At 34.2% G+C, this 26,838-nt stretch overlaps 5 protein-coding genes across 7 annotated transcripts; 3 read left to right on the top strand and 2 right to left on the bottom strand.

Moving 5' to 3' along the window:
* The first annotated feature begins 187 nt into the window (after positions 1-187).
* On the top strand, positions 188-1,994 carry LOC116336692 (fat storage-inducing transmembrane protein). Its single transcript, XM_031760728.1, has 2 exons — positions 188-321; positions 390-1,994. Exon 2 carries the CDS (start codon positions 446-448, stop codon positions 1,565-1,567), a length of 1,122 nt encoding a protein of 373 aa, XP_031616588.1. The 5' UTR covers positions 188-321; positions 390-445; the 3' UTR covers positions 1,568-1,994.
* Positions 1,201-4,107, bottom strand: LOC116336693 (ganglioside-induced differentiation-associated protein 1). The gene is made up of 6 exons (XM_031760729.1): positions 3,944-4,107; positions 3,714-3,805; positions 2,672-3,041; positions 2,384-2,581; positions 2,063-2,305; positions 1,201-1,945 (listed from the first exon to the last, which is right to left on the bottom strand). The coding sequence occupies exons 2-6, from the start codon at positions 3,795-3,797 to the stop codon at positions 1,842-1,844; spliced, it is 999 nt and encodes a 332-aa protein (XP_031616589.1). The 5' UTR covers positions 3,798-3,805; positions 3,944-4,107; the 3' UTR covers positions 1,201-1,841.
* A 660-nt stretch (positions 4,108-4,767) lies between these two features.
* LOC116336690 (protein KRI1 homolog) lies at positions 4,768-7,536 on the top strand. The gene is made up of 5 exons (XM_031760724.1): positions 4,768-4,970; positions 5,048-5,520; positions 5,583-6,554; positions 6,622-6,782; positions 6,871-7,536. Exons 1-5 carry the CDS (start codon positions 4,853-4,855, stop codon positions 7,466-7,468), a joined length of 2,322 nt encoding a protein of 773 aa, XP_031616584.1. The 5' UTR covers positions 4,768-4,852; the 3' UTR covers positions 7,469-7,536.
* On the bottom strand, positions 7,529-8,978 carry LOC116336696 (40S ribosomal protein S17). The gene is made up of 3 exons (XM_031760732.1): positions 8,847-8,978; positions 8,395-8,546; positions 7,529-7,911 (listed from the first exon to the last, which is right to left on the bottom strand). The coding sequence occupies exons 1-3, from the start codon at positions 8,847-8,849 to the stop codon at positions 7,668-7,670; spliced, it is 399 nt and encodes a 132-aa protein (XP_031616592.1). The 5' UTR covers positions 8,850-8,978; the 3' UTR covers positions 7,529-7,667.
* A 1,214-nt stretch (positions 8,979-10,192) lies between these two features.
* Positions 10,193-25,708, top strand: LOC116336689 (serine-rich adhesin for platelets). 3 transcript variants are annotated; one of them, XM_031760721.1, is made up of 8 exons: positions 10,193-10,617; positions 17,585-21,192; positions 21,264-21,476; positions 21,541-22,034; positions 22,141-22,239; positions 22,344-22,934; positions 23,322-23,490; positions 23,568-25,708. In XM_031760721.1, exons 2-8 carry the CDS (start codon positions 18,072-18,074, stop codon positions 25,028-25,030), a joined length of 6,150 nt encoding a protein of 2,049 aa, XP_031616581.1. In that variant the 5' UTR covers positions 10,193-10,617; positions 17,585-18,071; the 3' UTR covers positions 25,031-25,708. The 3 variants fall into 3 exon arrangements, with proteins under 3 accessions (XP_031616581.1, XP_031616582.1, XP_031616583.1); XM_031760722.1 differs by lacking the exon at positions 10,193-10,617 and adding an exon at positions 13,581-13,642; XM_031760723.1 differs by lacking the exon at positions 10,193-10,617 and adding an exon at positions 13,698-13,776.
* The last annotated feature ends 1,130 nt before the right edge of the window (positions 25,709-26,838 follow it).

A 26,838-nucleotide genomic window follows, 5' to 3' on the forward strand; every position in this document is an offset into this window, starting at 1 on the left:
ACATCAAAACCAACTATTTTTATTTTTTTTATTCACTTCTGTTTTGGATAATTTATTTTTTTATGGATTCTTCTGAATTTTGAAAAAATTAAAAAAATATCTCTACATTTTATAGTTACTAAAAATGAGCATAGAAAAAATGTTGTGGTGAATATGCAAACAAAGTGAATATTATTCACCACACATTCCATTTATTTTGACTGATAATTACATTGTCATTATGACACTAAAATTTGCTTCAGCTGAAAAATTAGTCAAAACGACAGAAATCAGGGAAAAAATGATAATCAGCTAATTTGTTGTAAATTCGTAAAAAATCAGGTAATGTTGAAATGAGTTTTTTTCTGATAAAAAATCAAATAAAATACATTTTATTTATTGTATTGCAGAGATCATTATCAAATCAACGTGAAACGAAGGAAAAAACGGTATTTTTGATTTGGAAATGGCATCAAAACGAAAAATGACATCCAGTTCAACGAACATGAACTTTCGTCCGACGGGATATGATCCACAACGTCAAGATACAAAAGGCACACGACCGACATCGAATCCGACCACCGTACGTGAAGTTCTGCTTCAAGTGCTAATGTTTTTGTGTAAAAAAATCATATTCTTCGATGTAAATCTCAAAGTGGCTTTATATTTGGGTAGTTTATTTTTAGTGTCATTAATCGGTGACTTTGCACCATATCCAAAAACGTATTTTGCGCGATCTGATAACATTTTCAATGTTTACTTTGTGAAATGGGGTTGGGCATGGACATTAGTATTAAGTGTACCATATCTCGTATTGACGTCATTCATTTTATGTTGTGGAAATCGAGGGAAACTATTCAAAGAGCATTTACCGCGCATTGTAATTGCAACATTTTTCTGGCTTACGTGGACCAAAGCATTTAACTTTATCGAAACAATGTACGGACGATGCAATGCAAAAGGTGTTGATACAAAAATTGCATGTTTGAAAGGTGGCCACTTTTGGCATGGATTCGATATATCTGGTCATGCATTTATATTGATTTACTCGAGTTTGGTGTTAATCGAAGAGGCAAAACCGATCATCGGCTGGGAAAATATCAAAGAACATCTACGAAATGAGGATCATAATCGAAATACACGTGAGGATTCATCATCGAATCCATTACGAAATCTTGAAGACGATGAATTTCAAACCGTTAAAGAAATGTATGAAAAATATACGCCATTAATTCGAATTTTATTCATTTCAATGACTGCCTTACAATTGTTGTGGGACGTAATGTTGGTATGCACAATGCTCTACTATCACAAAATGATCGAAAAGGTGTTGAGCGGAATATTTGCAATTCTCACATGGTTCTTTACATATCGTGCTTGGTATCCAGCCCATTCACTGCTACCGAATTCGGTTGGCCATGGTAAATTTCTGTATCAAAAAGTAAAACCGCAACCGGCCGTACCGTTTCGAAAACAATCTCTCAACTATGGCAATGCGGGACCATCAAATCGATCAAACGATGTGCCGAAATTTATGGGAATGCCAATTTATCAACAAAAACCCGTCACCGTGACTACAACCGAATAAATCCTCAAAGAACAAAACAAATCTTAGTTCTTAGCACATCCGGTGAATGGTTCCCGATTGTTTTTTCTCAAGAAACATATTTTTTTTTTTGCTTAATTTATACTTAGGTTTAAAATTTGATTGGGAAACTTAATGGTGCCGTTTCAAACAAGATTCAATTGATATTTAACTGCATTTTTTTATCGAATGCTAAATGCTTTGGAATATAAGTTAAATTGTTAAAACAAAACTACTCACTCACTTCAATTAACAGAACTTTTTTTTTCTATTAACATTAGTGTTCTACATAGTATACATATAAATGTAATTTGCGCCTATGGGAATGTTTGTTGAGTGTCCTTTTTGGTCGATTGTTAAACATATTTTTGTAAATAAAGTCTAAACATCAAATGGAAATAAAGCGAAAAAATCAACGAAAAAAATGGAAACTATTTAATTTTTTCTAAATTTTGTAAATTAAAATACCAACGAGAACCGTTGGCAAACTGAACGCACACACTTTGTAGATATATGGTAATTTCATCCAAGCGGCTCTTGCGGTAGCCATCGTTGATGGCAATGATGCTTGAAAGGATTTTTGTCGCATGATTTTTTCATAATACTTTGCGATGTAGGGTTTTTTATTATTTCCCCAAAAATATTTCGCTAAACCGAGTTGATGCAAACGATGCAACAAAATGCCAAGACTCACATCAGCCAATGTGAACTGATTGCAGCATAGCCAACTATTTGATTCTTCTACAAAAAAAATATTGAATAAATTTCTGCTATCATTCTTATATTCACGAAATGAGGCGAATACACTTTGTCGCATACCAGCTTGATGTTGTAACTGAGCCTCAATTTCAATTAATAAAATTCCAACTGAATCGATCAATTTTTGAAATTCATCTGGATCTTTGATCAGCTCGAATTTTTCCCGTTGTGATTTAACTTTCATCAAGAGTGCGTCTTGATGCAATGGATTTGCTTTTGCATTTTCTTCAAATTTATTCAACATCTCTTCTTCCGACTCTGAAAGTATAGGAGATTTTTTTTTTCAAATTTTTTTCTTTGCGATTCATTTCAACTTGATGTGAAAGATAAAAAAAATCTGAACTTCACCTAAAAAGCTGCATCGCAATGGTCCAATAAATGGTAGTTGTGGTGATGAGACAATTTTCGAATGAATAAATGTGCCCAAGCTGATGATTCCAATGGGGATTTGACTGATTTTCCGATTCAAAAAAATGACTTTGTTCAATAAGTTTCGATTTTGTGTCGGAAGTAATGTTGGGTGCTTTTCAACAAAATTGGCTTCCAGGTAGTGGATTATTTGATTTGATGATGGAACAACGAGCATATCATTTTGTAAAACAGGTACATCCATTTTTGGATTCATTTGCATAAACCAATTGGAGCATTGTTCACCATTTGAAACGTCTACTTCGTAAAGTGTGCATGGAATGTTTTTTTCATGTAAAACAAACAACACCTATAAAATAGAAAATCATTTATTTATATCGTTCATCGAAATAATTGTAACGACGTTGAATGAACTAACGATTTGCTAATTGATTTCGTAACGTATTGCATGCGAAATTATTCATGAATTGAAAAAAACGATAGAGAAAGACGAGCAGCTGTGTTATCAGAGAGTTATAAATGCCATGTAAAGATAAATTCAAAAATAAACAAATCAACAAAGACATGCAGTCGCCAATCATTGAAACGTAAGATAAACTGACAAAATTATGAACAATTTAAGAGAACAAACCTTGAATTAACAAACTCAAGCGTAACATTAACTAACGAATTTTTTTTCGGTTCATGCTTTATTATTTAATAACGATCAATATCCATTGGTCATGCAATATAATAAAAAAGAAATATTTGTACTTTCGATACATAGACACACAAACAGTCATAAACACGGTATCACACATTTTACATTGACACATTGGAAACGAAAACAGCCGAAAGAGAATTTGCGGAATTTAGTTCTTATTTAACAAAAACACAAATCATATGATTTTTTTGTGTGAAATGTTAATCACATGATATTGCATACAGTACCCGATGTCTTTGAGTGTGATGCAAATGTGATTTCGAGATCTGATTTATTCAAACCGAGATTTGCCGGTTCATTGTTTTTTTTATTACTCACTTTCTGCGAATAGAAGCTCAACGGATGATAATACAAAATTAATCCACTTCGATCGCTCGGCCTCGATGAAATAAACTGACCCATATTTTATCCTGTTTGATATTTATTCAAATTTAAAAAAAAACTCTCTCTTCCTTTTAATGAATTTAACGATTTTTTTTTAAAACAAAAATGACAAACATTTGGATTTTTAATAATAATATCATTTAGCGAAAGTAAAATAAACGTACAGTCAAAAATGTATATTTTGTTTTCCAGCGGCGATAGCGGCTTACTGCAAACTAAGCTACGAATATACTGATATTGTTTGTATCGTACAACAACAAGAACACTTTGCATCACATGTTCTTGGTCTGTTGACTGTTAAAAGTGAAAATTTCCTCTTGTTGTACAGTAGAAAAAGAATAGTAATTCGACCCTGAAAATGATTTGCAATTATAACCATTACGATAAATAATTTACTGAAGATTTTAAAATAATAATTGCCTTTTAAAGGCAAATGGACGATTAAATCATTTTCTACTATTTGTGGAAAATTACTTTTAATAACTTCTAATTTAATAGTGGAAAAATTACTTTTAAAATTTATAATTTTGAAAAAAAATTCATCCTTTTATTATTTATTTGAAATACAAATTTTCAAGTTTGAAAGAAGGTTTTTCGATTTATTAAAATTCGATTTATATTATTTTACCATTATTTATTTCAACAAAATTATCTTAATTTTTTAATTATCTTTTTTAGGTGTCTTGTTTTTATAATTATTCCTTAAAATAAATAAAAAAAGTAAAAATTATAATCGAAAATAAACTTTCTATTTTATTGAACGAAAAATATCACGTTTATTTTAGTTAAAAAAATTTGCTTCGTTTTTTTTTCTTCATTTTAATATATAAAAGTTATAATAGTTTCAATTTGTGTCTGATGAGTAAATAAATTTGAAATTGGTTCCAATAATAAAAACACAGTACGAGTTGAGAATTGAGTGCGTTCAGTGCTTGAAGAATCACGAGCATTGAAAGCGTTCATCAATGTGCGACTGACACTTCAAAATAGGTAAACATAATCAAAACGTGTTTCATTCATACAATTTGGTGGTAATATTTGAGTTGAACAATTTAATTGATTTAAACTTGAAAATGAGTAAAGCGTTGTTTGATAATGATGATGTGTCGGATGATGAGATTGGTTTCAAAACCAATAAAGACTATGCCAAGTCATACAACACATATCGGCAAAAAGAATTGTTAAAAAAGCGTGAGTAAAATGTGTGAATAATCATTTTGACTCTATCTAACCTCGTAACGTGTATGTTTTTCTTTTTGTTGCAATAGTGAAAGATAAGGAGGCCGGCGATGAATCGGATTCCAGCTCAGACTCGGATAGTTCGGAAGATGATGAAATAGCATTCAATCCAAAATTTGACAATGAATTCTACAAAACGTTATCATCGTTGAAACGAAAAGATCCAACAATTTACGATAAATCAACAAAATTCTTCGATGGAACCAGTCACGATGCGGATGACTTGGATGCTGATGAGTCAGCGCCCAAAAAGAAGACAAAGAAATTAACCATCAAACAGTATGAACAGGATTTATTACTGAAGAATGGTGGAGCATTCGATGAAGAGTCTGATGATGACAATGAGACCAGCAACAAGAGAGCACAATCACCAACCTATAATGAAGAACAGAAAATGATAAAAAGTGAAATTCTCGGAAAAGTTGGAAACATCGATGAATCAGAAGATGAAAACGACATTGGTGGCTTGTTTAGTAAACGTGAAAAGACAAAGAAAGAGGAGGTAAATTTAAAAAAATATTTCGTGTTGCCATTGGTCTGAGCGTGTTTTTTCTATATTCACAGGAAGAAGATGACAAAGAGCAAGAAAAATGGCTGATCGAACATACTGAAATCAAAGAGAAAAGTATCAATGACATTTGGTCGAATAATAAACTTTCAAAAGATGAGAAATTCCTTCGTGATTATATTTTATCAAATGGTTATGCGGACAAAGATGACGATGAAATTCCAACATACGATGAAATTGTCGACGATGATGATTTTGAAGAGAAACAAACTGAATTCGAGCACAAATACAATTTTCGATTTGAAGATCCTGATCAAGAATTTATAAAGCGATATCCACGAACGGTTGAGCATTCGGTGCGTAAAGTTGATACTCGACGTAAGGAAAAACGTGCCGAACGAAGGGATCGAAAGGAAATTGAAAAGAAAGAAAAATTCCAGGAAATCGAAATGTTAAAAGAATTGAAACGCAAAGAGATTGAAGAAAAAATTGAACAATTGAAAGCAGTCACAGGAACCGATGAATTGAATGTCGATGAAATGGATTTGGATGGTGACTTTGATCCGGACGAATATGATAAGAAAATGCAGGCTATATTCAATAGTGAATACTATGAAGTCGATGAAGGTGATGAAAAACCAGAAGCTCCTTCCGATATCGAAGATTTACAAGTTGAAAATTACGATGAAATTGGTGACGAGGATAACACAAATGCGGATCCACACTGTGAAGATGATGATTTTAACATGGATTGTGATTATGATGAATCACAAAAAGACCAGAAAAAATCGTTTCAAGATGAAATGATCGAAAGTACACGGAAACGCAAACGTGGTAAACGTAAATCAAAATTCATGGAAATGTTCGAAGCCGATAAACCGAAATTCGATCCAAACGATGAAAAAACGTTCAGCGAATACTTGGATGAATACTATAAACTGGATTGTGAGGATATAATCGGAGATGTGAAATGTCGATTCAAATATGTTGAGACAACACCATGTGATTATGGACTATCGATTGATGAGGTATTTTCAAATCATTTTGCCTGCTTCAGCCCAATGTATTTCATGTTCTTTTTGGGGTGTACTTTAGATTCTTGGTGCGAAGAATAAGGAATTGAACGCTTGGGCCAGTCTTAAGAAGGCAACACAAATCCGACCAGAGCATGTAGAACGTAATGAACAAATGATTTTTCAGAGGAAAGCCAGGAACGACGCACTTAAACGTAAAATTTTACGAAGTCTTTATGAACCGTATGTCTTCTTTTATCATTACCTTTGGTCACACAATTAAAAAATCATTTCATTTGATATTGACATTTGGTTTTGGTTTGTTTTTTAGGTCGGACGATGAAGCGGAGGTGGAAGAGGGTCCAATTGTTGTTGAATGCAATAAACCAGCTACTATATTAGAAAATGGTGTGCCTATGCATCGTGATGGAGAAAATGCTGAAGAAAAGAAAAAGAAAAAGAAGAAAAATAAAACGAATGTTTCCACTGAAGCAAGTACATCAGTGACAAGTACATCTATAAATACATCTGCAGCAATCACATCGTCAGTTGATATACAACAAGCTGAAGAGATGAAAGTCGAGCAGACTCCACAAAAACAATCAACGGAAGAAACGAAACCTCAATCGAAACTACAACTGAAACAAAAACCAGTAGAAACATCTAAAATAAAGCATAAAGTCACACTAAAAAAGGTGGCCCATAAGACCATTGACAAAAAGAGTAGACCGAATAAGATTATCAAGCAAAAGGGATTAAGTGATGAACGTCTTAAGGCATTCGGAATCAATCCAAAGAAATTCGTCAAACAACAAAAGTATGGTTCACAAAACCAACAGAAAAATTCCGGCAATAAAAGCTCACCAACACAAAACGAAAAGTTCAAGAATAAAATGAAAAATAAATTGAAGAAGGCGTTACAAAAGTAACTTTGCATATAAATAATAAATACAGCCAATAAAGATTATGAAATAAAAGTGTTTGCCATGTTCAATAATTGTATTGTGTTTTATTTGATGTTGATGTTAAATCAATTTATTTTCATACACTCGTTGTTATGAGAGCACAAAAGAGGTTGCGTCGCACATTATACATTATGTGTTGCCATTTAATGTAAATTTTCAAAATTTAATTACGACGGTTGTTGTAATTTTGGGTGGTGGCTTGTGTAAGTTGAAGACCACTGATGTTGTTAAAGTCCAAAAGTTTCAACATCTCCTTGGTTTCTGGATCAACTTCGATGATATCATGTTCCAATGCTGATACAGCTGGTACATAGTTATCACGACGTTCACGTTCTTCTTCTTGCAATTTGATTGAAATACCGCGCACTTGTGAGTGACGAAGACGGCCCATTAAATGCGTAACGTATCTGCATATGAAAATGAAATGAACATAACATTAGAAATAAGATATTTACATTGATATGATGCAAATATGTGGAATTCATTAGAATGACATGATTCACTCGAATCGCGGTATAAATGTGCCATTAATTTGTTGTTCAAAATAAAAATCGAATGAAATTTTATTCTGGATGCGTTAATGGACAAATTATCTGTCTGACTATGACTGTAACAATGACCAGTGTTATAGTTAAAGTTACGAACAAAGTATCAGACGTTTTTTTTTTCACACCGAAAAACTCACATGTCACACAAGCAACACTAGTTAAACATTGAACACACTTTACCGAGTTTTTGGTTATGCCAAGTCAATATTTTGTTTTTGCGCAAATCCTGACACCACACCATGTTTCGGTTTCGTTTTTTTTTCTATTTTCTCTAATTATGAATCGTTCCACTTTTCATTTGCACCGTAAAACAATATGAATCACTTTGAATTGAAAACTTACCCAGCGATTTTGTTACGAAGTGATTTGGTTGGAATAATGGCGACTTCTTCACAAATACGCTTATTTGTGTGGAAATCCATGGTCAAGCGGGTGTAGTATTTTTCAATAATGACCTTAGCGGCCTTCTTGATAGTCTTCGTACGAACACGACCCTAGAATAAAATTGAAACATTAGTGAAAATTCAATTTTGTTCCGGCGTTCATTCATCAATTTCAATTCGATTCACAAAACCAATAAACACATAAGCAATACATTGGTGTACAGTGCCGTTTGTTCACATTAAACAAACATTAAAATCTCGATAAATTAATTTGAAATCACAAAATATTCATTGCAAATACAATGGATAAAAGCACTATTTAACACATTTTATTGGTTTTCGTCGATATTTTGCATGGATGATGGAAATTATTTTCGATAATTTTTCAAGTGAATTTTGTTTAACACCTACCATGTTGAGAAGTTAAGCGGAAAAGACCTGAGAAATGAAAGCTGTCAACGAAGTGTGCTACCGCAAATGTGTGTTTGTACATTTGTGAAATGTCATGTGTCAAACATTTGACAGACGCTCAATTTTGAATCGTATGAAAACTACCGGAGCTTAGAATCTGTTGATACAGTATTAAAAATATGATTAAATCATACTCGAAATAAAATGGAATTTTTAGTTATTAGAGGTTTACAATTAAGAAAAATCCGCAATTTAAATTTAGAAACGAAATTTCATGTAGACCATGGAGCAATTGAGAGGGCGCCACTTTGAAGGTTCTCATATTATTGGAATATGCAGAATATTTTTTTTTCTTTCATAAGTGGTGAACCATAAGATTAGATTGCGATTTAGTATAGCACGACGAAAACATTTCAACTGAATGAAAATGAACGGATTTTCATCTGATTAAAAAAATGCATCTTGTCAAAATGTTCAAATCATTTGCAAAAAGACAAAAACCGAACCGAATCAATTGTATTATGTTCGATTGATTCGAATGTCATTCTAGCTACCAGTCATTGCAATGTGTTTATAAACAAATTGCAATGAATGAAAAAAAAAAACAATATTAAATTTAAATGAAACAGCCAAATGGGTTTTCTGTTGAATATGCATCGATTTTTTTTAAAGCTGTACAGGTACTGCATATTCATTTTTAATATTTTTATTGTTAAGTGATGTTGTTGGTTCCCATGGGTTCTTCCTCGAATATCATACCAGTTCTTATTACATACATCAAACAAATCAACACTTGACAAACACATTTTTGTGTTAAACAAAAATAATCTGCTCTAATTACACATGCATTTTTGGAATTGAATATGAATTCAGTTCAAAGCCGTAGTAGCTAGTCTTCGGCTCATCTATTTCTATAAAGCGTATTGTTGTGTATAAGAAAAACAAAAAGAAAAAAAAAGAGAAACAATAACAATGGAAATACACTTGACGATGTTCGATGTTCATTGAAAGGGTAATATTCACAAGTGCTAAAATGGATTTGCATTGCTCATGAGCGTACAATGACAGGCGCGCAAGTGTTCAACACCAACACACAACACCAAACACACACTCGCACACACACACACACACACACACACACACACACACATACAAAAGCATACATTTGCTCATCATCAATCTTTCGCACTCACTTCGTCGCTTTGGTTTATTCATGTATACGATGTGTCATTGAGTCATTTTTCTGTTCCATTGCAGCCAAATGCGAATTTCCATCGTGAAACATACACGCTCAAAAACGCCCCGGTGTGTTTATTCCAAACTCTCTGCTTTGCTGCTTCAATTTGTAATGTCAGTGTGAAAACAGTATCGATGACGATGTGTTGTGTTTGAGACCATACACATAATGAAATACGCGCGATTATAATATTAAAATTAAGAATTTGTGTATTTCTCTTGATATCTTCTGGACATTTTTTTTTTCGTATAAACAAAAAAAAGAGAGAATAAATTGTATTAAAAAAGCCCCTCGTCTATTTGTCAAATAGAACGAAAGGGAAACCTTCGAACCGAAAATCAATCAAGTTTGCATTGAATGTGTATTAAAATTGAAGTGAATACCAAAATCAAGTGCGTGTAGAGTGTTTGGTTCTTTTTTTTTTGTTTTATAAATATATCTATATACATACGGACGTTTTATCTGCGGTGAAATTTAATCGGGACGCATGGAGATATACAATATCGATCGATTCCTGTGAAGAAGCACCCAATTGTAAGTTTGTGTATACTATATTTCTACTTCTGTATTATAGATGGGGACAAAACATATGGCCGTACACAGCAAATATGTTTGCATTTCAAATAACATACAAATTCGTTAAAATGTTCGAATTGAAGAAATGGCGCTCTACGTTCTTTTTTTTTTTGTTTTTTGCTTTTGCAAAACCATCAAACTCGGGAATCGTTACTCTCTAAACACAATACGGCGTGTGTTATTCTCTCTCCTTCGAATAACGAACGAGATATAAAATATTTTTGCGTGGGCAGAGTGTTTTTAGTTTGAAATTGTGATCACACTTGAATTTGTTTACATTATATGGTAATTTTTTATATCTATTTCTCAAACTATTACATTTCGATCAATATAGATTGTGATTAGAGTGTGTGCGGTAGGTTTTTTTTACTTCTACTTTATTTATTCATTTATTGTCTCCTTTAAAAGATCGATATAGCATTGAATTGTTGACGTTTTTCGTCAGGGTTTTGTAGATGCTATTCACTGAAATTATAAAATATCGAATGCTGTCAAATGCATATTGATAAATGTTTCACTCATTCCATATTTTGAATCAAGAATGAAGCGATAAAAAAATCGATAGTAAAATCAATATATGACGCAAGAAGCCGTTTCCAGGAATGACAATTCCGTCATACACGAAGTTTTGCTACATTTCTACCTAACTAAATGATCTTCCTTGAACGAAAATCTAACACAAAACGAACGAACGACTAAATATACACCCAAATACCATCTTCAGACGTTGAAATTACATTGTTTCAAAATGCCGAGACATCAAATAAATGATGATGACAACAATCATAATAACACAATCAAGTTCATTTCGTGCAATAGAAAAATCATAATTGAATGAACAAACAATTAATCGATGCAAATGAACGGAGTACAAGACAGACAGAGAAGAGGGGTATTGCGATATGCATTTTGCAAAAGTGAACGAACACATTTGTTGCTATTACACTTTATGCGGAAAGCCTGCTTCTTGCGGTGCAATTTATGAAAACAAGTGTGTGCATCGGTGATATTGTGTGGTGACACACAGCTCATTTTATTTTATTTTTTTGTTTTTATGAAATGGAAACAAGAGAAAAATACAACTATGAAATCGATGTGATGAAGATTGGATAAAAAAAGTGCATTGCGAATTGTGTGCGCTCATTGATTCGAAGAGAGACAAATAAAAATGCATTCGTGCATATGTGTTTGTACGTAGTTTCAATTGTATGTGCCTTAAGAGCTGATATGATAGAGAAGCGCACAAATGGCAAAAAACGGCCCGACCGCGCGCTCTATAAATTGTGATCAATTTGATCGAGCAAAGGTGATAGCAATGCATAGTTAGGCGCGCGCGTGTGTGATTCGACAAAGTGAATGCACACACGTTTTGTGTGAATTATTTTATTGTTTGATGATTTTGTTGTTACTACAAACATGGGCGTTTTAAATTGAATTCAATACGTGCATTGCGCACATGAAATGCATTTATAATAATTACGTACGACGCACTCGCTAACCAAAATGGCAATAGCAAGACCAAAGCTGTCGTCAACCAAAAGAAAATTAATTAGAATTTTCACCGCATAAAAAAATGCAAACTTTTTCCTTTAACGCAAAAAAAAAACAACAACAACAAATGAATATGTGTCACAAAGGCAGCGCATCGTTGCGCCATTCTTAATGGCCCACTAACTGCATAAATTGACACTATTCTCTTTTTCGATGACAAAATTTAAAAAAGTAATGAAGAATTATTTATATTTAAGACGAAGAAAGAAAATAACAATGACATTGCTCATCCCAAAAGTTTGTTCCTCATTTTTTGCTCTCATTCACTATAATGCCCCCTATTCAATATAAATTCGTATCTATTTGAATAAAACGTAATATAGTTATATATTTTTCTTTCGTTGTGCTTACCAAAAAAATAACCATCATTATATTAGAGAGAACGTGTTAAAATAACCCGTGGTGTTGATTCAATAAACAAGTTACGTTTATAGCTAAAAATACAAAATTTAATTATCATTTATCAAATAAATTTTTCTAAATGTGCAGTAAGTTTCTCTAAATGTGAGTCAATCGACCAATGTGCATCCATCGACCAAAATGCCAATGTCACGCTGAAAAAAAATCGGTGAAAAAAAAACGCACAAAACAATGACAAAGGTTCTTTTATGATAACCAGGCCTTCTAAGAAATGTGACTAACAATCAGTTTTTGTTTTATCAATCCTATTTCCTTTTCTTCTTCTTTTTTTTCACTGTCAATATAATGAAAACCCTGATAGAAGAATCATCATCTTCATGATAGCAGAAAAAAAAAACTCGATTGCAAGTTATTCGAAATGGTTTATTCGAATGGCATTGTTTGTGGAACATGTATAAAATAGCACCGTATTTAAAGCACCGAGTAGCAACAACAACAACAAAAAGATCAACCATAAGAGAATCACACACAAGTCAGCGATTTACCCGTTGTATGCGAAAACAATGAAATGAAAGTTAAGAATGTGAGTAGTGAAATGGTGTGTATGTGTGTATATGTAGGGAAAAGTTATCACTAAGCGTTCTGTAAGCAATGAGAGCATATTACATGCGAACGTACTGTGAATTGGGGGGTAACAAAAAAAAGTGAATGCGCAATACATAGTAAAATGTCAAAAAGAAAATGAAACGCTCATCGCATCGTATATACATATAAACTGCACCAGCACCAGCAACTCACAATGTCTCTACGAGCCTACGATTTTCAAGCAACTAAAGTCAGTGTGCATCGGACATACATTTAACAAAAAAAAATCACTCTATAGTTCTCATATAAAACTCATCTCTCTGTTTCTCTGTCGTTTTCTTCATCTGTTTCTCTTGGAAAGAACATAACGACAGAATTTATTACTCGTTTCAACTCTTTCTTTTCATATTATTTTTTTATTCATTTCTTCGTGTTTGTGTGATTGAAAGAAGACCAAAATTGAAGAAAAAAGACCATGTTGGGATAGGTATCGATTAATTGGATTCAATAAATTGTTTATTCATCGTGGATAATTTTGCATCTTTTTTTTCGGTAAAATGTGTCGTGAGAGGCACATTACTTCAAGAAATAGACAAAAGAGATAAAAAAAACCAATACAAGGTAGTTAAGCAAATTTTAATACGATATCAAAACTATTATCGTATGCATACAGAAACATCGATCGATTTCACGTATTAACCGAAATAAGAAAAAAATACCGACATCAATTTGAGGAATCTACGAATAAATGATATTTATGACAATCAGTGAAAAGAAGAAAGCTTGATATTTTACTACCGCAAAAACCACGTCCAACAAAAATAATCGTATAATATTTCCCAAATCAAATCTAATCATACAGTTCAAACGTGTTGAAAATCATATTGTCCGCATTTTGTATGTTTTGTTTCTATTTTCCGATTAAGCACTCGGCAATTTATCAAGGTGATTGTATAAGCTGCTTACTGATTCGGTCAAATCAAATTTGATTTATGTCAAAACATGAATAGGAAATGATTTAAAAAATAACAACAACAACAACCAGCCATAGATGAAAGGAGAAAAACAAATGAACTGAATTTAATTTCGCGCGCGTGAGTGTGTGTGTGTGCGTATAAATTTTGATTGGAAACCATCACTGCTCGCCTCATTATTACCAATTATATGTGATGAGAGATGGATTTTATTTTTTTACGCGTTTCATTGGCGAAATAAAAATTCGACTTGATTAGTTAATGCTTGGGAGTTTATGATTCAACGCAACCAAATATTGTATTGATTTTTTGTGTATTTTACTTGTTTTTTTGTATAGGAAACCGAACGCTGTGCAGTAAAATGTCATAGCGACAAAACGATCGAATACGAATCATTTGATAGATTTTAAAGTGGAAATCATATGTGAAGAAAGCAATAAATAAACAGGTGGAGTGGTGTGTACGAAAGAAAACATCGAAATTCGAATGGATTTGCAAATTGTTTGTTTTTTTATTTTTATTTGGAACTACATGCGCAAAAGTTGATCGATTGAAGCAGGTGATTTGTTCGAATATTGAACTTAGCGGTCAACCGCGAACAAGAAAGAAATAGATTGGTAGAGATAGAGTGACATGAAAAGAGAGAATGTCACAAGTGAATGTGAATTATAAAAGTGTATAATGGTTTATGGAAACACGGAAACTCTCTCTCAGAGAAAACGGTATCAAAAGCCATCAACCAAATTTTCACGAAACTAATAGCAAAATGAAGAAAAACGAAGACGACGAATAGCAAAAAAAAAATAACATTAGTTTCCTATTCTTTCAATATTTTTGTTCAGTTTTGAATTGTAACAAAAGAATCATTTGTATATATACGGTGTGGTGAATGCAATAGTTAGTAGAAGATTTCAAACTCAAATATCGATTCGTTCTTCATTCTCGTTTCGTTCGCATTTTCAAATCTAATGTACACGCTCGATGTGCACGGCGCTCTCAACACTGGCCGACTTGTGTTCTGAACGGGGAACACAAAATACGAGTGCGAAAAAGACATATTATCGAAAAAAAAAACAACGGCTACAACAGCAGTAGCAATTTTTTCAACCGAACAATCCAACGCCAGCTAATAATATATTCCGCAACCGTAGCATGAACAGTTTCTACATATACAATTTTTTTTTACATCATTGTCATTAGCCGCCATTGCCATTGTTTCCAGCCGCTTGATTCCATGCATGTAACCAATATATTTTTGAAATGGAGAAAGAAAGCAAACAAAAAAAAAAACAACAACACTAATACCAACAAAAATTAGTATGATGTTCTGAATTAGCGTTTCTGAAATATGGTATATATGCTCTAGAGCATTAGTTCAAAATCAAAAAATGCACTTTCTCACTATGATATGACCTTTTGCATTGCCGCAAAGTCCAATTAATGGTTTTGCCCCGAATCAATGTTTCACATAACTAACAAGTTGCACATGGTGCTCTAGAAACACTATCAATACTATATATTAGATGTTTTTCATCAAGAATGCGCGCACGCACGCACACACTCACACACATATTCATTGCACAATGGCCATGCCCGTACTTACGAAACAGTTACACATTAATATTGTGTTTTGTTGTTATTTTTTTTTTGGTTCGTTTCGTTTTATTTTCATATCAAATTCGGTTTTACGGCTTCCAACGATGCCGTATTTGACGATGAACAATATGGATACACACGATGTATTATTACCATTTATGATAGCCCAATAAAAAAAAATTACATATAAAAAAATAGCAAAATTATCCAGTGCCGTATTTTAAGCGTTAATTTCATTACAATTCATGCCAAGAATGAAATTAAATTGGCAGCAACAAAGAGTAATGGTAATCTGCATAACCTGAATAGTTCGAAAATAGAATTGAAGTTAGGAGAAGAGCAACAAAAGTAATCGTCCATAAGATCACCTGTCACGCTGTGATTTTAAAATGAATTCTTATTATCGGCGATGTACGTGAGTGTATGTGTCATTGTCAATATGATAATCGATGTGATTTTTATTGAATAATTCTCTACATCTCTCTCTATTTCTCTGCCGCGCAGAATTGTGACATATATTGAGTTGGCATTCTTCGTTTTAAGTGGCTTGCCATTCTTAAAGAGATTACTTAAAATTATATCACACCATAAAAATAAAACACTCTATTAAAACAATTGAGATGAATATCAAAAACATACACTACATTTGCCACCTATTTTTTTCATTAACAATGCAAAAACTTTTTTTTTTTTGCATACGTGCAAATGATCATATATGGCATAAACTCCTTATTCTAATGATTCTGAATGTTAATCATTTCAATTGGATAAACGGCAATATGATATACATATATTTAAAACGTTTAATTAGCTAAGCGCATTGAAAGAGAACAAACAACAAAAATCAAACACTGAGTTAATGTTTGAGAAGGTCTTTGAGACTTTGTTTTTTTTTTCTTTACAACAAGAAGCAATAGATTGAGAGAGAAAAATTGGGTCGAGTATGTGACTCATCATTTTAGTCTAGTCTAGTCGAATTATTGTTTGGGCGGATCATATATATTACGTCATGCGCATCATATATACACAACCAGAAATACATTATCTGCCGTCTTCCTAATACGTGTGCATGCTTGTGTGCCGATCATGGCAATTTTAATAACACCCGAACAAAATAAATAACCGCTACCATCGATATCGTCTGACATCTAATGTATATGCTCCATTAAAATGGCAACGGCCATTCGAACGTCAACCGAAAAAAAAAACAGCGCAAGTTCAAATGGTGCGCCATGGCACTGAAATAGTTTTTTTTTGTAGTAAGTTGCGCGTATCTCATATTGTTGTAATAATTTGTCGTGCGTTGCCATTGAATCACGCTTCTCTTTGTGTATTTTGTTTGGCGTGATTGTGCTAAATGGATCGGTATGAATTAATATTTGTGTCAATTTAAAACAAATATGGATGTGAAAACTTCCGAAATCAAAAATAGTAACCATCATTAATATATGTATGGCGTTGAAAACAAATGAAAACAAATTTTAAGACATCTCCTGATACTTCTCTCTCTCTCTCTCTCCATTTGTGACTCACATTCTTGAAGACACCTTTGCTTTTGAAGAAATCATGCTAATCCATCTTCATAAGCACATACATGACAAATTCACAGTCCATCAATGTTCATCTTAATGTAATTGAAAACAAAAGTGAGAAACTTAAAAACAAACGTATCTAAACATCTAACACATCGTTAATTTGGAGCGTCCACGTCCACTGATTCATTTAATCTCGTCATCGGTTTTGTTTTTGTCCATCCAAAAATGGAATTGAAGCTCAAATTGTTAATTAATTTGATGTTGTTCTTATCCATTTTTTTCATCTCATTCTAAATTCGATACTTTTTTTTCGTTTCATTTCAGAAAAACAATCGACCACATTCACTCGTTGAATAAAATACGGAAAAGAAGAAAGAATTTGCAACTTCGTTTGGCATTTGATGAATAATATACTTGAATATTTTATGATCTCCCACGCAAAATCGACTTAATAAATTTAATAAGAAGAATAAAGAACACTATAAATCTGACACCATCAAATGACGACAGCAGAATCAACAGCAACTACACGTTTGAATAATTAATGAGATTTTGCTGGACAGAACAAAAGAAACCTGTGTGTGTACGCGTATGTTGTTTTTTTTTATTTTCAAGTCCGTCAATCAGTGAAAGCGAACGAGAAACAGTGTGTGAAAGAGCGTGAATATGTGTAAATTTAAGCGTTGAACAGTTTTCCGATTCACTCTTAAAGTACATAATATAAGTGTTCATCTTCAAATGGAAAAATAGTGTTATCTTTCATTTCTTTGGATCCGAGAGATCGTAAGCGAATGTGATTGCTATACGCTAAATGGATTCGTCTGTGGGTAATTCGAATTTTCAAAATGGTATAAGTACATATGAAGAGGACCGAATGAATGCTGGTCATATTCCGTTATCGGATGTGCAACAACGACAAAGGCAATGTGAGCAATTCAGCTCAAGTGATAGTGCTGATGATTTGCAGGAAATAAATTGGAATACAACCAGTGCTGCCAACGCTGTCACAACAACAACAACGACTGCGGCCGAATTGCCTTTATCAAAACCAAAACCAGAGTCTCAGGAGATTGACGAACGTGATCGTTACTCGCCATTACGTTATCCATTAAGTTTACCCCTTCAATCGCTTAATGATGATTTTAATTCGGTAATTGTGGGGGACAGTGAATCAATTGCACTAGTGCCAGCAGCACGACGATCATTTGACAGCAGTCGTGTTTCATCAAAAGAAGAAAAACAACGACAAAACGAAGAAAAGAAAACACCGGCATCAACATCAAATACCGATGCAGCGTTGAGCGCATTTGGTGGCATTGATTCGTCATCGGTGTCCTCGGAAACGGTTGGCAGTTGGGAATCAATTTATCCACCATCAAGAAAATCAAAAACAATGGCCTACACCGATAAACCGGTAACTGAACCGCAAAAACCACATGCTGGCGGCGGAGGTGAAATAAATTGTTTCATTGATGCATCGACTCTGTTGGACGATGGTGAAATGTCGTACACAACAAACATGGCATACGAATCGAATCTATCGCATGCAACCACAAGTCGACATGAGTCAAATAGTAGTGGTGGCAACGGTAGTGGTGGTACACAAATAAAAACTTCAACAACATATGGTAGTAAACATAATAGTTTTGAAACGAATGACGATCACATTGATATTAATACTCAACACAACACCTACGGTGATAATATTGAATTGAATAAAAGCAAAGAGAATTTAAATGAAGAGGAATTTGATCGTGACGAAGCCGAAGCATTAGTGATAAATTTATCGGATGAACAAAAATTGAGCACACAAAAGTCATTCGAAACGATGCATCTTCGGCCCGACATCAAAGATCAATATTCAACGGATTGTGTATCGACAAATGGACCAAAACCAGTTTCATTGAATATGTTAAATGAGTATGGATCGCGCGGTGAGAGTGCAAAAATTGGCAGCAGCGGATGTGGTGGTGGTGACACACGCCAGGAAAATGAGCGTAAACAAGGACATTTTCTATTTTCAAATTCCATACAACAGTTTTCCGGTCATGCGATGAGTCCAAAAATACCATATTTAGAAGAAAACCAAAGTGATTTTTCACTACCAAGCATTTATTCCGGTGGCAGTGATTGTGCCAGCACTTTTGATACAAGTTCGCATATAAGTAGTGATCGTGATTCGCACGATTTTGGCGAATTGACAATTTTTTCAATAGGAAATTCATCATCGAAAGGTGATTCCGTTATCTATCCCGATACGCCACATAATTCAATTTTACAAGTGAATTTATCACGAAATAGTTTGGGCCCTAGTGATTCGGCCATTGCATCATTATCATCATCGGAAAGTAATGCAATTTCAATACCACAACGACGATCGCATGATGATACGGTGCCAATAGTATCGGGCGGTGCATCGGTAAAAGATTTTACACCAAAACAATGTGAAAGCCCATCAATGCAACGCAAAACCGAAAATTGTCCAATAATCTCGGTGGGAATGTCGGCATTGGACTTTGAAACCAAGCCAAAGCCAAGAGAACGAATCAGTAGTTTGGCTATGAATTCATGGGTAGTCGATATGAGCGATTGTGGTAAAAAGAATCGCCGACGGGGCAGTGAAAGTTCATCGTTGAGCATTGATTCAAAACCAGATCGAAGTAGTTCGAATAGTTCAACAAAGGGATTTGGTTATTATGTGTCATTGAATGATATGAAGCCGGCCTATTCAGGCGACGAGCATTTATCAAAATCGTTAAATTATCATTCGTCGAGTTCATCGTGTGCATCGGCCGAACCACGTAAAAAATCCACCGGATTTTTTGTTGATTTCTCAAATAATGGTTCACACGCAACGAATACACCGCCACCATCAAGTAACGATATGTCAGAACAAGTACAAAAAAGTGAAGATAAAAAGAATATTTTTTCAATGTTTATCGATTTCGGTAATGATGATATGTCACAACAACAACGCGGCACACCAAGACAACATGACTCAAATGCAAAACCAATTTATAACAATAATGTAAAAGGAAATGATACAAACTCAACCGAATCACCGGTTTTAAGTCGACGAAATCAATCGTATGCCAGCCAACAATCATCAGCGGACAGTGAAAATAAACGACATTCATGGAATGCATCAAAAGAATCACCACATCTATCACATGTACGTGAACACAAACGATCCGTTAGCACATCGTCTGATAAAGGTATCATGAATATTTTGGATAAAATCCCATTGATATCGAAAACATCAAGCATGTCGATTGATACACCGAATTCACCGCACGATGACATCACATCGAAATCACTTAGTAGCTATTCAAATAATTCATTAACATCGCTATCAGTGCAATCGAGTGGCAGCAAATTTATGGAACAAGATGAAAAAGTAACGGGAAGACGTCATCAAAAAGATGCCCGTATCAATGAAACATTTGATAAAAGCAGTCAAGGTTCATTAACGGACGATATCTTGTCGAAAAATTCATCGCCCGCTTCGCATACGGACACAGACGATGCGACATTTCATAATGATAATGATAATGACGATACGTTGCACGGTGATATTTCTGGATCGCATGTGATGATGGAAACGATTCCAGAAACCAAAGAAGCAGTCGTTTTACGTCGACCACAAAATTTAAATTCAACAAACAATAATAATAATAACAATAACAATAAACTTGAACGCCATACAATGGAAACACTACACGCTACAATTGAAAAACAAAAACAACTTTTGAACACCGTCTCCGAAGAGGTTTCATCATTTGTTAAACTTTCGGACATGGATAAACCGGCACCAAAATTCGAATTACATAATTCAGAAAGTCGACCGAAGTCGGTCGGTTCCAGAATTGGAAAATTGTTTGATAATCGAGCTGGCAACCGTAACACATGGCATCACATGTCCAAATCTGCAGGTATATCCAGTTTTTTGTGCGGTTTGAAATATTAAATGACAATTCGTTTTACTTGTCTTGAATTTTATTAGGAAACAACCTTACAAATCTTGCTTCTTCGGCCGAAAACTTTAAAAGTTTAACCCGAATTTTTCCGCATTTGGGCAAAGATTTAAGCAACAGCCTACCAACCACTTTCGATCAGTCTACATCAAATACAAGCCCCAATGAGTACACGATGGATATGTTTCAATCGGATTTTTCTACATCAAGCGCAACATCGAGTTTCAGTCGATCTGGAATTGGTACGTAACGATTTTCATTTTATTCGTATACTTTGTTTTCATTTATATTGTATTTATATTTTAGATTCGGCTGATGAGTTTAGCCTATCGGCGGCTCAACCACGGCGGCTTGGTGAAGATTTGCTTAAAATGTTCCTGCAAGAGATTGCCACCGATGTGGTAATCGAAGTGAATGGACGTCGAATGCGAGCGCATAAATGTATTTTGCGTTCGCGTTGTCAGTATTTTGCCGCAATTTTGGCTGGCGGTTGGGTTGAAAGTGCTGGCAATGTGATCTCATTATCGGGTTATTCGTTTGGTGCTGTACATTTTGCATTGTGCCACATTTATTCGGGTGCCGCACATCCACCGGACGGTATTAGTTTAATGGAATTGGCTGCCCTTGCCGACCTACTTGGTTTGGAGGGTTTGAAAGAGGTGGCCGCACATTCATTAAAAACAAACTATTGTCACAGTTTCCATAAGCCATGCAGCGGTTGCATTGATGGTGTAATGCAAGTATTTCCAGTTGCATTGAATCAAGGTTTAGATGATTTGTATCGCAAATGTTTGCGATGGGTATGTAACGGAATAAACTTACTTTTCATTATATGTTTCCATTACGTTCCATTACATATTGATTAATTTCCATTATTTCCATTCTTTTCTTTGTGATTAACCCTAGGCATGTAAACATTATATGAAAGTTTGGCCATCGCGTGCATTTTCTCAGCTTCCATCGGAATTGGTGACACGATGCAAACAACACATCATTGCGCATATGGTAAGTGTTTTCTCACTCTTTTTGATTACGCTTTGAAAAAAGACAAAGAAAAAATAAGTAAAATATTGATTAAACTTTATCGGTTATCTTTATTATTATTTCAGACATCCGAATCGGTTATTTATACATTGTTGGACTGTGATCATTTGCTCGCGTTGCTTGCACCATGCCGTTGGGCTAGCGGTGTTGAGGCAAATGCTCGCGATATTATTGAAGCGGGACATGTATATGTGACCGATCATTACGCCAGTTTAATTGCAAGCGATGGTTTCTTATCGCTGGGTCAAGGTCAAAGTTGGAACATTTCGCGTTTGGAAAATATGTTATTGCGCGCTGGTTCATCGCTAACACCCGATCAAGCATGTCGCAGTTATCAGCGAATTACGCGTTTGGACTCTGTTCTGAAAGCAAAAGTAAACAAATTACACACATCACGCATTGACAAAAGCATTTTTATGTCGGACTATGAAAATGAAATGGACGGTGAAGATGAAGAAGAACTTGATTGGAATCCGGACTTTATACGATTGGTCACAGAAATGTTGGTTGCTGTTGAACAGTGCATTGTGCGACAATGTTCACGAGCCATGAAATGCAATCAATGGCCACGAATGGACGCTGAACTCCAAAAGAAAGTACAAAAACTAGCATGCCTAACCGAACCAATTGAACGACGCATCAATTTACGACCAAAGGTATATTCACATTGCATTTTTCATTCAAATTCAATTTAAATATTGATCAAGTTCGCATCAAATTGTGAAAACTGTAATTTAATACAAGCAACAATTATTGATAGTTGTAATGTTATGAATGTTGATTGTCAATTGGATGATTTTTCTGGTAAACAAATTTGTTTGCGATCCATTGCGAGTGTCAATACCTATAGACCGTGTGTGTTGTATAATCTTTGGAATGTTCTCACAGTATCGACAATTTAATCAATTAATATGAATTACCCGCATCATTTCAATTCATTTATCTATTAATAACAATAACATAATTCAATTGAATGTCATCATAACCATATCATATATTAACAAAGACTAATTTTCGTTGTGTAAATTTCCCATTCGTTTTAGTCTATTTCGAATGCGAGCAGCGTGCCAAATAATCGAGCCCATGATTTGTATCAAGTCAAAATGGCCATTCAAGCCCATACCAAGCGTTCACAAGAGGGTCATACATCAATCAGGAGTGCACATGTGCAACAGCAAGCTGTAAAGGAAGCCAAAACTGTCAGTGGTCCCGGTGAGTTTTCGATAATCCCAATATGCCCAAAAGCAAAATGAAAATAATATTTATTTCGATGTGCGTTTAAAATTTAGGCAAAGTAACAAAATCAACGTCTCGTGCCCAAGTTCCAGATCTCATTTCAACGATAAAACAACCAAAATCGAATGTACAATCAAAATCGGAATCAAAAACATCGATAACCGCATACCGTCGATCGGCATCCGAGTCGAGTAATCGCCGTATTCCACTTGAAAAATCGAGCAGTTCGGTTGATGCCAATGCACGTAAAAGTAATTATCATGATGTTAAATCACGGTATATGGAACCGCCAAAACGTCAAGCAAACAATAAAGAAACACTTAAAGTGCGTGCACGATCGTCAAGCGGAAGTTCAAGAACATCGAGTCCAATGATATCGTCGCTAATCAAAGACGGAAATGTCAATCAAACAAATAATAAGAAAATGAGTGATTCAACAACAATGTCACGAGATAGCTTGGCATCGCCAGCAAAGAGAAGTGATAAGTTGCATTCGAATCGTGGCAATGCATCACAGCAACAACAACAACAACAGCAACACCACCACCAAATTGATCATGAACGCTTATCGGCTGATTCATTGGGGGGCTCGCTTCATAGTTCGGTCATTACAAATAAAACAATATCACAAGAGTCACTGGTTAAAATTGATTCACGTGGACGACCGCCACCGCTTCCCGACACCACTCGATCAAACAATATCGAAAATATTAAATCAAATCAATTGCATGCAAAGAATGCGACCGGTGTTGTTGGTAAAAATGCTCAGCTAAAAGTATGCAGTGCATTAATTTCACAAACATCATCGACCGTTAATTCATCAACGCCATCGTCGATGACCGTTAAAACCTATTTGTCAAGCAGTAATTCGATAAATTCACCGCGTGATGCAGTTATAAATCGTTTAACAACGCCAGCCAATCAAATCCCATTGAAACGAAGCGTTGAACCAAAACCACCCGTTAAAAGTTTTTTAAGTGCACGTTCACGCCAAATTTTAGCGCAAAAAAAATCACTCTCACATTCCGATAGTGCAAAATCGGTGCCGGCGGTTATAAAAGAGACAACCAGTCTACCGAATGCCGTTAATAAATCCAGTTCAACTTCGAATATTTTAAATCAAAAAACAAAAAACTTCCCAACCACATTGCATCTAAGACGATCGGCCAAATTGAGTACCGCTCAACAACCACCGCTATCACTTCCGCCAGCCAGCATGGCTAAAACCGGTGGTGTTCGATCGACACCAAATCCATCGTTAATGAATCCAACAAAAAGCAGTACCATGAAAATGGCAACCACAAACAATAAAGTTGGCCGAGAAATACGACCGGTCAAAGAACGAAAACATAGCGCTGCTAGTGCGGCCAACGAGCATCGATCTAATCATGACTATGAGGGCGATGTTATCGAATTGGTGCCAGATAAACGTGTCGAATCGAAATTAGAACGATCGAGCACATTTTGCAAAGAACGATCTGACATTAATACGAACGAACTTGAAATAATTGACTAAAATCAATAACACCTTTTTTTGCCTGGCAAATTGATAATGAGTATGAAATATTATAACATTTACAGCTATAGAAATTTAATATCGAAATGAAAACTGATGATAACAAAAAAACATCCGACGAATATTGATAATTCCCATTCATACCATGTTAGAGAGAACATTGTTTAAACAAAATAAAATACTTTCGGCCATATTTCGTTCATTTCTACATAAATAAAAAAACAGATTTGCATATTTAATATAAGCATTGAATGCAATTGATATGGCGTGCTAAAAATGCATCAGCAAGAGATTTTATTATAACGTTAACAATAATAATAAATACAGAAACAAATACTTAAATCTATGTAATTTAATAATAAAGGAAGATGATGATGAGTGGAGGAACACTTAAACGAAACGAATAAAAGGAATGTGTTGATATCGACAAGCTACAAGCCAAGCAATTTCAACATAACTAACTCCTTAATATTTATTTAATTTAAAGTCTAGTCATTTTTTTCACTTAGCTAGTTTACACATATACAAACACTGGAAATAATATTTATTTAAAACCAATTGCTAAAAATATTAAACCAAATGCGATATTTATCATCATCACAGCACTATCAATTTAATGGAAATCGAGAAAAAAAGTAACAAAATTGATATATTATATATTATTAAAAGAAAGAAATAATGTATACATATATATTATTCCAAATGTGAAAAAAAAAAAAGAAAATAATTTGATTTTTTTTGTAAAACAAAAATTTATTCTTCTTTCTTTTGTTTTTATTTTTAAAAAAACTGTTTTCATTATACAGGCTTAACAATTAACAATAAAATGGAAATGTAATTTGAATGCTTTCATGAATATTTGTTTTTATTTTATTTATTTCGTCTTTCACGACAAATATTGATAAGTTTCCATGATACTGTCCATATTTTCTGGCCAGCGATCCTATGTTTGAGTAAAACCTGTAAAATGTATTCGGAACTTGCTCATCAACCTCTTTATTAAGACTGGAGTCTGTTGGATTTGCGCAAAAATTATATTGAGATATTTTCAGGAAGCTGAATCAGCTTAGGGAGCCAACGTCAGGCGCTGAAACGGAATGAAAACAATAGAAGTGATTGTTAGACAGACAGCAACTTTTATTGCTTTCCCTCCATTACAGGGCCTGACGTTAGCTGAGGGTTCGTAGATGTTCGCATCCAACACTGGCCCTATGCTCTACTAGGAGTTAAAGGAAAGAAAAAAAATTGTTTCTTCGATAAAATTAGAAATAAAACAAAAATGGTGTTCATGAAATCAAAATGGTCACGTGGGGCTAAGTTGGCCAAAAATTGGCAAGGCTAAGTTGGCCACTTCATTTTTGAATTTTCATCGATTTCAGTGTTTGTAAAATATTCTGAACACATCCGAAATGCTTACATATCATTTTCTTTTCAACAAAAATTGTCAACAACAAAAACAAAATAATTCAATCGGCAGAAGGGTAAACCATAGAAAAATTGAACACTTAACTCATTATTTTGAAACAATAAATTTTTTCAGATCCGGACTGATGTGATTATAAAATCACTATTTGAAGCAGAATTGATGGAATTGTTAAGATCTCAAGATGGTCTAGAGAATATCTTGGTTTTATCAAATAGCTTATTCTTTACACTTTCCATCCCAAATATCTTTTCTGCAGCACACACAGATATCTTATTCATTGCAGCGTCCACCTGACTGGTATATCGAAAGGCATCGTTTTATACATACTCGTTCAGGATTGGGTCCCATATCCTTACAACTTCCTCTCGTTACAACTATGTAT

This window comes from Contarinia nasturtii, unplaced genomic scaffold (genome assembly GCF_009176525.2).
Source record: "Contarinia nasturtii isolate CC-2019 unplaced genomic scaffold, AAFC_CNas_1.1 Cnas_scaffold_187, whole genome shotgun sequence".
Taxonomy (NCBI): Eukaryota; Metazoa; Arthropoda; class Insecta; order Diptera; family Cecidomyiidae; genus Contarinia; species Contarinia nasturtii.

Bases quoted from the DNA above. Each gene is read 5' to 3' on its own strand.
- LOC116336696 (XM_031760732.1), bottom strand. The intron at 7,912-8,394 runs GTAAGTTTTCAA...TTTCATATGCAG, and splicing joins CTTCGTAACAAAATCGCTGG to ATACGTTACGCATTTAATGG.
- LOC116336693 (XM_031760729.1), bottom strand. From the start codon at position 3,797: ATGGGTCAGTTTATTTCATCGAGGCCGAGCGATCGAAGTGGATTAATT. The intron at 3,042-3,713 runs GTGAGTAATAAA...TCTATTTTATAG, and splicing joins TGAGCTTCTATTCGCAGAAA to GTGTTGTTTGTTTTACATGA. The intron at 2,582-2,671 runs GTGAAGTTCAGA...CTATACTTTCAG, and splicing joins ATTGCGATGCAGCTTTTTAG to AGTCGGAAGAAGAGATGTTG.
- LOC116336692 (XM_031760728.1), top strand. From the start codon at position 446: ATGGCATCAAAACGAAAAATGACATCCAGTTCAACGAACATGAACTTT.
- LOC116336689 (XM_031760721.1), top strand. From the start codon at position 18,072: ATGGATTCGTCTGTGGGTAATTCGAATTTTCAAAATGGTATAAGTACA. The intron at 22,240-22,343 runs GTAAGTGTTTTC...TTATTATTTCAG, and splicing joins AACACATCATTGCGCATATG to ACATCCGAATCGGTTATTTA. The intron at 22,935-23,321 runs GTATATTCACAT...CATTCGTTTTAG, and splicing joins GCATCAATTTACGACCAAAG to TCTATTTCGAATGCGAGCAG.
- LOC116336690 (XM_031760724.1), top strand. From the start codon at position 4,853: ATGAGTAAAGCGTTGTTTGATAATGATGATGTGTCGGATGATGAGATT. The intron at 4,971-5,047 runs GTGAGTAAAATG...TTGTTGCAATAG, and splicing joins AAAAGAATTGTTAAAAAAGC to TGAAAGATAAGGAGGCCGGC. The intron at 6,555-6,621 runs GTATTTTCAAAT...GGTGTACTTTAG, and splicing joins ATGGACTATCGATTGATGAG to ATTCTTGGTGCGAAGAATAA.